The sequence below is a fragment of the Carlito syrichta genome, unplaced genomic scaffold, assembly GCF_000164805.1.
Source record: "Carlito syrichta isolate Samal-C Ts95f unplaced genomic scaffold, Tarsius_syrichta-2.0.1 Scaffold287654, whole genome shotgun sequence".
NCBI lineage: Eukaryota > Metazoa > Chordata > Mammalia > Primates > Tarsiidae > Carlito > Carlito syrichta.
The window spans coordinates 135,356-145,961 of NW_007231750.1; the positions used below are offsets into that span (position 1 = coordinate 135,356).

A 10,606-nucleotide genomic window follows, 5' to 3' on the forward strand; every position below is an offset into this window, starting at 1 on the left:
ACTTCGGATGACTTCTGAAGTCAGAAAGTTGACTCAGCAATTGTCCACATGATTTTCAGACTGCTGAACTACTCCAATGACATAACAAGTATTTTAAATGATTAGAAGACTAAAAGTGTTAATGAACTTTAAAAATCCATCAGTTTGATCCAACAATGGCATTTTAGATTTTTGTTCGTACCATGATGAAATTTTATTCCTAATGCCATTTTTTGCTTAACCTCAGTTCTTTACATCTCATTCTGTTATTCAAGTTCTAACAATTTTGTGAGATCTGGGAATAGCCCTATGGTTATGAGTCTTGTCTGTTTTTAAATTTCATTGCTAATATATTATGTTCTTTTCCTTTTGCAAAGAATGTTATTAAAGTGAACCAAACTGGTCATTATAAAGTAGTTCTTATCTGGATATTACAGCAGCATATTTTAGAATTGTCTAATTATAAAATTGTTGTACAATATCACAACTACATATATTAGACTTATGCTGTCTAATCCTGTAAAGCAAACTTACATATAATAGGCTTTGTTCTTGCTATTAATTACCTCTTTTAAAATGTTTTCTTAAGTTTCAGTAGAAAGCGACATCTTTAGATAATGGAGAAAATAAATACTGTAAGATCTGTAGTTATGACACACATATTGTCTCTTAAATTTAAAATGAAAGAAACTTACAAAAGCATGGAGACATAAAAATCTATAAGGTTTAAGGATTCAAATAGTGTATTGCTTCCAATTATAGACACTGACAGAAACATTTTGTCACCTGACATCACTTTATTTTCACTTTATAGATTGCACCAAAAATATTTTCACTTTATAGATTGCACCAAAAAAATGTAGCGGTCAGATTTTAATAATTTTATGATTGTCATACAGTGATGGTCATGACAACATGAATCACAGTCTCCAACTACAGGGGCCATAATTGACAAGGGTTCTGGGTCTGCACTTTGAAATTCATTGCCACCTTTGCAGCAAGACCTTGCTGCCCATGGGTTGCTCACAGTCAGTGGCTGAACACAACAGGATGTTCAGGCAGAGTTGTCCCTGGGAGGTGAAGGACTCCTTTGACAGATGCTTTTGGCTCAAGCCTTCCCAGTAGCCTTGCCAAACCTTCCATAGACATGACAGCAGTCTGAAATGCTTCCACCCAACCTTTCTTCTCTCTCCCTGCTCTCCTTCATCAGGGGCAGACATGCAGTGTGCTCTGGTGGCTCTCCTAGCCCCACTCAGCTCCCTCCCTATTTTCTCTCACAAGCATCTTGCACATTCAATTCTGCTTTGAAATTTGCTTATTTGAGGACCCAGGTTAGCATACATGTGTTCAAGGTAATCATTTTCCAATTTGCATGTCTACATGGCTTTAAACCATACCACATTCTATCTTTCTCTCTGTTGGCATTTTTATACTATCTAATAATTAAGTAACACATGTTCATTTGACAAAATACAGAAAACATTTATGCCTTGCACTCTTTTGTGCCAATTTTCATGGTCTTGAGAATTCCATAATAGTGAGAAATTATTTGTGTCACAGAAGTCTGTCCTATTGTGGTGCACCTTGGGAATCACATTAAAAGTCCATTAACAGAAGTCATTGATAAAATACACTCTGATAATATCCATGCTATGCAGCTGTGAACAATAAATACACTGTTGTGTTTCTTTACAGGGAGCAATTTTAATGCTGCATTGCTAAATTCATACACCAAAACAGAAAGAAAATTTGGAAGTATTCACACCAAACTGCTAATTTAGACATCTGAGAAGCTACTTTGACGTTTTGGGTTCTTTTCTTTTCGTTATTTTATTTTATTTATTTATTTTTTTGCTTATCTCTGTTGTTTGAATAGTAAAAAGAGGAGACATGTTATTGCTATCCTAGAGTCAATCATCTCATTTGGAGTTCAGATAATAAACTAAAGTAGACAGCCTATTCCAGGTACTTCATTAATCTAGAGAACACAACATGTTTTATCAGTTTAGTTACAAAGTTGACAACTAAAATTTTTAGTTGGGACACCTTTCACTATGACTTAATACATCTCTCAGAGCAAAATGCTTTTTAAGAAATATTTTCCATTAGGAAATATGGTCATATTAGCATATATCAAGACTAACCAAGAAGCAGAAAGGTGTTCTCTTATTGCTCTTTCCATTGTGTTAAATGTATTCCCTCTAACAGCCCAGATTTACATTACCAAGAAAGCAATGCACTTTGGTCTGATAAATTAAAATTCAGAAACTCTGGGGGCCCGGAGCTTTCTCTAACTAGGTGCAGGATATTAAATTTGATTCATTAAAAAATTTGAGACAGTAACTTTTCCCAGCAATCAAGAAATCTCTTTACCTATCTGTCCATTTCTCCATTTATCTATTGACTATACTTTCAGGTGCTCAAATCATTCATATCCTCAGATGCCTGAGATGTGGAAAGTGTTTAGAATGTTGTCAGCTGATGGTTCACAGATGGAGGAGGCTTGCTTAAGGTGGCCACCAGTTTCAAGCTTAAATTTATAACAAATATCTGGAAAGAGAAACAACTATAGGGAGGAGTTGGAAAGTCATCAGCACTTTCATATACTTTCATATATTCATAATTATGCCTCAGAGTGCCTGTGGTCCAAGCACTCTGAGGCATAATTAACAATAAGATGGATAATTTTCTTTGCTCAGCATACTTCTTGGCCCAACAATGCTATTTAAATGAACTTATCTCAAGTTACTAGTGAAGGATGTGCACTGATGTTTGGCCATCAAGGAGTTCATTCAATTATTCAGTACATTTGGTTAAGAAATGACCTAAATACATTTGGTTCAGAAATGACCTAAATGCCCAATAATGCAAGAGTTTGTTGAGTAATGCATACTATGGAATACAACATAGCTCTTATAAATAAAGTGATATCAGGTTTCTTGACATGAAAATTAATCTTATGAAGGGCCGAGTGATAGATACAGGTTATGAAACAAATGTATTGTAGGCTCTTACTTTTATTTTTTCAAATATTTATGTAAATACATAGGAACTACACCTGGAGAATTATATGCCAAAATACTAACAGTGATAACCTCTGTAGTAGTGAGAGGTATTAGGTAGAATTCTAATTCCATTCTTTTTTTATTATTCTAATTCCAATTATTGAATGGTTTATAGATAATACATGCTTACTATGTTAGTAAAAGACCATTAAAATTTTTTTTAAAAGAAATGCCTCCAGTTGTCCACAGTTATGGAATTTTTTGCTAAAACATTGTAAAATACATTTTTTTCTGATTAAAGTAGCCCATTTTAGAGATCGAACCTCTACTCTCACCTCCATATATTTATATTTATCTCCCCTCACATGTATTTATCTGAAGAAAATGTTTAAATGGGAAAAACAATATTTTGGCGTTCACACAACCACTTCCATACTTGTCACATGATTCATGGGTTGATGTTCATCTTCAACTTTTTATAATAAATAACCAAACAGTGGCCGGGTTAATCTTTTATCAGACAGTCAAACTGATGAATGTGTCTCATTTAGCTAAGTTTTTGTGTAACATTCAGTATATAATTTCAGTTATATATTCAAAGTAAATATTGCTTAAATCTGGAAAGTTATCTCCAAACTCTATTACATTCAGTTTTGCACTTAAAACAATCTTTTTTTTTACAAAGCTGTTTTTTCCCCTCCATTTCCATGAGAGTTCTATTTCTAACTCCCTTCTTTTAAAGAACTCCTACTGTGCTAAGAAGGTAAGATGGGCTACCAATGACTTTTAATTGTTTTTCCAAGGATGGTTGAATGAAGTTGGATGCTCCCGGAACTCTCCTTAAGGGCCCAAAAGGTTTGGCTTTTATACACTAGGATCACACACTGAGTATTTGATTGATACCCTTGTGTAGGTTGATCCATTGGACTCCTTTAACTCTACTGCCCTGGAGTAGCAACACAGACAACATTCAACCTTCAGGAGGAGATGGGTACATGCAGCAGTATTCTCATTGGCCCAACTCCCACCCCCACCCCCGTACCACCCCACTGTGTGGACTTAACCACACACCTTATTTCTGTGTCTCAATAATTACTGAGACTAAATTATATAATCTGTTTAATTAGCTTGTGTGAATGCAGCATATAACTTACTCCTTCTCTGAGAAGTAAGGACAAGAGCAAACCTGAAGGAGAAATTTGTGTTTTCAAGACTGTTCTGCTACCTCCATGCATAATGGGTAGAACAAGCGGCCTCAGTCCCCTTCCCCAGACACAGATCTGGAGTGTGGCAGTGGTGCCCTAGCAGGCTGAGGACCAACCGTGGAGTCCCAACCCTCCCACTACGTCCCCAAAGGCACTGCTGTAACCACTAGCAAACAGCAGAGAGAAAATTCTCTTGTTTGGTAATCAAGATACTAGGATGCTTAGGAAACGAGATGAGCAACACACCTCTCTTGTTATAGGTATAAAATACTTGACAGTTGACCGACTAAGTGGTACCTAAATCAAAGTGGGATAAACAAACTCAGTGTTTCTGTTGCTGCTTGAAGATATTAACGAGAAGCATCATGATCATGAAATCAGAGACTCTTCACCATGGTATGGTAAACAGAAGACAAGAATTCAGACAGTGTCTGTCTGCCTCTCCTTTTTATTTATTTTTCATTATAGTTATTTTAGCTTTTCTATTTTCTGGCTAAAAACAAAGCAGAAAGTCTTCTTTGTAGACACATTACAATTTTGCACATCCTACTTCTCTAGGATTTAAAAAAAATCCTCTTTCATCACAAAAACCCTTCTGCAGACAATAAACACGTAGATATCTTTTAAACATTCATTTCTCTTGTTTTCCTCCTCCTTAGAAGCATTACATTTTCAATCACATTTTAAAACATTACCAACATTGTAACAACAGAACTCAAGTGAGAATAAAATATATTGTTAAAAAATTAGGTGCTTTGTTTGAAATATGGCATTTATTTTTCAATGCACATATTAGGTCAAATTGTAAAAAGCTTTATGCTCCCCACACAAAAATCTCATAGAGTATGCACATACAAGCTACTCTGGATGCAATAAGCTTTTTCCTCCAGCTTTAATGCATCTTTCATACCAAAGGGCAAACCTGCCACTATGGCTTGTGGTGGCTTAAAAGGAAAAAAAATGAAGCATATCATGAAGAAAAATGCTGCAAGAGGTGTCTACGAAGAGTACGGCAGTAAGTTGTTAAGGCAAAGGGTGTGTGGCCTTACACAGGCTGTCCTAGGTAGTGCCTGGCCTCACCCCGTAAGGAAGTCAGAAGTCTCCATCTTGGAAAGTAGTTAGCTCACACTCTTTTGGGGTTTGTTTTCTTTTGGGCACTCCTAGTTTTAATGTTCTTCTTGGGGCTGGCTGGTTTGGAAGCAGGCGGCTTTCCTTTTGGTTTCGGGGGATTACTACGACTGGTGCGCCCGGCTGTTTTCTTCTTGTCCTGAGTTATTCTCCGCTGTTCTCGCATTCTCTCTTCCCACTGCTGGGAGGCAATTTGTAAAGATGACTATCAAATACATCTCACCCCTTTAGGATGTTGAACAGAATGAAGGCAAGTTTTTCACTGTACTATACTAATGACAGTAACAATTCTTATAGTTACCCTATGTTAAGCACTTATCAGGTAGTACTGGTAAATTTGGAAAGTGCTCAGCATCTGATAAAGTCTTGGTATACATTCATTTTGTTGAAACAACAGCTTTTCTAGAAAGGCACCATTATTAGGGTCAAAAACCAAATACATAGAGGTTATTTGCAGAAGGTCACAGAGCTGGTAAAGGTCAGAGACAAAATTCATATTTGCCTACTCTGACTTCAGAGCCCAAAGCCTTAATCCGTGCGTTTCTGAGCACTAGCCCTACAATGCAACATCGCTACACAGGCTTCTAAGAGGACTCTGACATGGCTGAACACAGAAGTTTACCTACCCTCGTTGGGTAGTCAGAAGTTTGTTACCATACTTCTATGTTCACATAATTCTCCCACATCCAGAGGAAGACACAGGCCCCACCTACATGCAGTAATCTGTCAAAGTGCTAGCTATCCAGAGCCATTGGGAAATGAATCCTTCTGGAAAATCAAGGCTCTTTGATAGCAAAGAATTTATTCTTTAAATAGCTCATGTGAGAAACAAAATGAAAACGTAAATTCACTTCAATAGACACTGCTTTATATTATGCTTTGTTAAAGTATATTTTATTTAGCAAAACTTTTGGGCATGACCATAGGCCAGGCATTGTTCTAAGAATTAGAAACACAAGGAAAAGAAAAACATTGTTTCTACCTTCCTAGGGCACAGTTCTAGTCTATTCTAAAATAATAAACTCATTACTGCATGTTGCTAACATATGGTGATATTTTCAAACACTTGCTGAAGTATACTGAAATATTTGCTGCCAAAGTGAATGGCCCCAACAGCTATGATTCTTGAAAGCTTTCATTCCTCTCAGTAATCTCAGGTCCTTATGGTGGGCTTGCATTCTCCACTGATGTTTCTAATCTACTGAAGTCTTGGAAACTAGATAACCAATCTTGCTAGAATGTTCTGTCTTATAAAAGTAAGCATTCTCCTGAGCAGCTCATGAGTATTTGAGCATGAGTTAAGATTTTTTGTTACCACACTTATATGTTCACCTAATTCTCCAAAATCCAGAGGAAGACAGAAGTCTCAACTACATACAGTAATCTGTCAAAGTGCTAGCTAAGATTTAGCCCAACAGTGTTTGGCTCTGTTATTCAGAAATGCACTGAGGAGGGGAGACTCTGTTGTAACTACATTCTCCATAAGTCAACTTTAATATATACTCTTCCCTTGCCCAATAATTTTTATCGATGCAAACTAAGAGAGCACAGCAATAGAAGTACGTTTTGATAACCTGAAAAACACAGATTCTCCTGAAAACATCCAAACGTTGCTTACAGGAGAGGAAATGCTTTAAAATTTTCAAACTGATTACCTGATGTCTTTAGTTTTAGTATGATTTCACATTTCTGGGCAAAAACCAATTCTAACTCCTTTAATTGAATTACCAATATTTCTATGATGTCACAACTAGAATTATGGATTTGGCCACAAAATAATTACTTTTTGCATATGACTTTTTACAAGAGTCTTAGAATTATTTTAAATACACTGCTATGTATAGTGATGGATAGTTTTAGAACTAGATGTCCACAGCCCTACAAATATGTGTTATTCTTAATCTCAATGGATATTAATTCTATTGAAGTATCTCACACTTCACTGAAACATTAAATGTATTACAACAAAGAAACAAAAACACCCTAATTTAATCTTAAAATAACCAGTACATTAGCATTGAACACAACTAAATCACTTTTTTTTGTTTTTTGTTTTTTTTGAGTTGGAGTCTTACTCTGTCGCCCAGACTGGAGGGCAGTGGCCGCTTCCAGCCACCGCAGTCTCGACCTGCTGGGCTCCGGTGATCCTTCCGCCTCAGCCTTCCGAGTAGCTGGAATTACAGGCATACACTACCACGCCCGGCTGATTTTTTTTGATTTATTGTAGAGATGAGGCCTCACTGCCCAGGCGGGTCTCGAACCAGCGGGCTCAGGCAAACCACTCACCTCAGCCTCCCAAAGGCACGGGATTACAGGCTGAGCCACCGAGTCCGGCTACTAAATCACTTTTTAAGTTGAATGATAGATTTCTCATTTAAAAAAAATTCCAAGTGAGAATAGCTATATTCTTAACTCTCCTATTCAAAAATTAAATTCTGTTGTACTGCTAGCTCCTGTGAGAGTTTGGAAATGAGAGAATGTGAAGACTTCTCAAATTCTGTAGAAGTCCTTTACAGGTATTTATATCCATATTCACAGTGTTGTTCATTATACTTACTATGGATCTTTTACTAAGTTGATCTCTCCATTTTTCAACTAAACAATTTTCAAGAAGCATCATCCTAAAAAAAAGTAGTTTATTTTAATAAGCATCTTTTGATTATAAAAGTTAAAAATTTAGAAATGCAGAAAATTGTAAAAAAAATCTTCAAGAATCCTTAACCCCATAATCCACACATTCACCATTTATTGATATATCTTTTCATTCTTTCTTGCCTTTTTTGATATTACATATTTTATCACATAATTTCATCCTCTTTGTTTAAGTTCTTAAAATATTTATTTATTTGATACACTTGAAATTATCCTACAGTACAGTTTAAAGTGAAAAAATAGTATTTTTCAAAATAAGAGTATTTGTACTGTTTACCAAATAATACATTCATTTTCTATTACTTTGCATATTTCTTTCATAATGAAAAGTTTTTATGCGGTAGAATCTGTTTCAATGCTTTTTCTTCTGTTTTATTTATCTTTTCATCTACTCTTGTACCACATGGTTTTAACAAATGTAGCTTCATATCAGTTTTGGGAGTCTCTTAAAGCAGATTTCCTCCTGTCATTTTCATTTTCAAAATCTCTTTTACATGCCCTTACCATTTCATTTTTCCAAATGATCATTAGGATAATCTGTGAAGACATAAACCCCAATTTTTCAAAAATATTTTTATGTAATATATACATATATTATTGATTAGCAAACTGGTATATCCCAGCTGCATCCAACACTGCAGCAGATACAAACACCATGAAAGAGGTGAGCCCAGAATCGCTGATTACTCATTTAAAGAGTCAAGATATAAGCAGAAGGATGATTTTAAAGCCAAGAATGCAATGAGACATATACAGTATAAGGAGAGTATCTAAGTACTGACAGAATACAGAACCAGAAATTAATCAACTGAAGTTAGTTTCAAATGTTTTTGTTTTCTTTTTGGATGAATAGTGTCTTGGGCTGTATAAAGAAGAAGCAGATGAGCATTAATGGCAGAAAAATAATTTCAATTAAAAATGAATGATTTGAAGTTATGTTGAAGTATATACACTGAAGTATATTGTAGCAATATACGGCCCATTCTGGAACCTGAGCTAAGGAGTTTCACTTTGTATTATAAGGAATATACCAATATAAAAATATGACAAGGAAAAAGAAACGGGGAAGACAAACACTCCCAGCTAGAGATACACTCACGTGTGTGTGTGTGTGTGTGTGTGTGTGTGTGTGTGTATGAAGTAACGTTTATTTGCTTATGTTTTGCCTTGTGATCATCTGAATTGAGAATCACATATTTTTAGATTTCAGAAGTTATCTTAAAGTTTGTGTGTGTGCATATGCAAATTCTATCAAACATATATTGTGAAGTGTATATAGCATGGGAAAACAGTCTCAAATAACTACTTACTTGATCTGTAATTTATTAAAGAAGCCTTTAAAAATTTATCAGACTGAGATTGTCTAAATCATTTGAAAAGAATTGTTTTAATTCAAAGTAATCTACTTGCCTATACGTTTTTTTGAAATAACTTAATTCTGTAATTGATTTTTAAAGATTCCATTCAAATACTCATAGTTCTATGTTTTCCTTCATTCTATGGGGACATAATTAGTATTTAAGATATATGATATCATGACAGAGGAAACTGTTAAAACTATTTAAGAAAATATTTACTGGCACTGTTTTTTCTAAGCAATGACTGCTAAATGAGATACGTGTTTTTGGAAGCAGTGTGCAGATAGTTCCTTCTTTGTGCCTACCTTGAGCGCCACTCATAACACATGATGAGAACGTCTTGATGGGGCAGGATATGTGGACATTGGCAGGAAGAATTCGTAATGAGTGGGACTTGAGTTCGAGGGATGGGCGATGCGGACTTGAAGATCTCTTTTACATCTACCACTGTGGTGACTTCATTACAGCCACTCCTCTGCACCGCTTTTATTTTGGCATGAATGACTGAAATTTAAAAATAGATAAAAGTATTGTTGAAGCCTTTGGGGAAAATACTAGGGATAGTGTATTCACGCCAAATCCCGAGCCTCTCTTAAAGAATCACTCCTGTAATTATGGTCATGTCCAAGCAGCCCAAATGCAGGCAAAAAGCCCACACGGTCGTATGCTAAATGTAAGGCATCTCATATTGTTAATGTTGTCTTAAAAGTTCTGCATCATACTGCATTACGGGAAAGCAAATTGAGAAGCAAGCTTTAGTCTGGACTCTGCCTCTAAGTCGGTAAAAATTTCACAGACACATTTATTTGTTTATATTCTCCCTAGTGATTATTTGAAATGAGAATCATATATTCTCAGATTCAGAAGTCACTTTAAAGTTTGTATTCCTTCAATCATTCATCTGTTACTTGAACTTCTTGTTCAACAGAGAGTTATCTAAATCATAACATTTTTTAACTGGAGGAACCTCTGAGGATTATTGTTCTTAATCCTTTAACTTCACAGACTGACAAAATGAGACCCCTGGTGAGTGGAGACAGAACTGTCATCACAGATAGCTGTAAATGTCACTGACTGTGATCAAATTTTAAATTCTGGCTTCTTTGGTTCATTGCTGTTACTCCTCCCATGAGCTGTAATCAGCATAATGTGGGTCTATCTTGGATTCCATCTGAGGAAGTTGGATTATGAAGGAGTCAAAAGACTTGAATGGAAAATAGTTTCAGCCGGGCTTGGTGGCTCAGCCTGTAATCCCGCGCCTTTGGGAGGCTGAGGGGAG

The 10,606-nt window shown here is 35.8% G+C and overlaps 1 protein-coding gene across 1 annotated transcript in view; it reads right to left on the reverse strand.

Annotated features, from left to right (window-relative positions):
- Nucleotides 1-4,621: 4,621 nt before the first annotated feature.
- The window catches only part of SFRP4 (secreted frizzled related protein 4), a 9,816-nt gene continuing 3,831 nt past the window's right edge, over nucleotides 4,622-10,606 (reverse strand). Inside the window, exons 4-6 of the mRNA XM_008052901.1 lie at nucleotides 9,633-9,831; nucleotides 7,875-7,938; nucleotides 4,622-5,498 (exon numbers count right to left, since the gene is read on the reverse strand). Coding sequence (XP_008051092.1) covers nucleotides 5,313-5,498; nucleotides 7,875-7,938; nucleotides 9,633-9,831 — 449 coding nt within the window. The 3' untranslated portion in view covers nucleotides 4,622-5,312. The remainder of the gene's footprint in view (nucleotides 5,499-7,874; nucleotides 7,939-9,632; nucleotides 9,832-10,606) is intronic.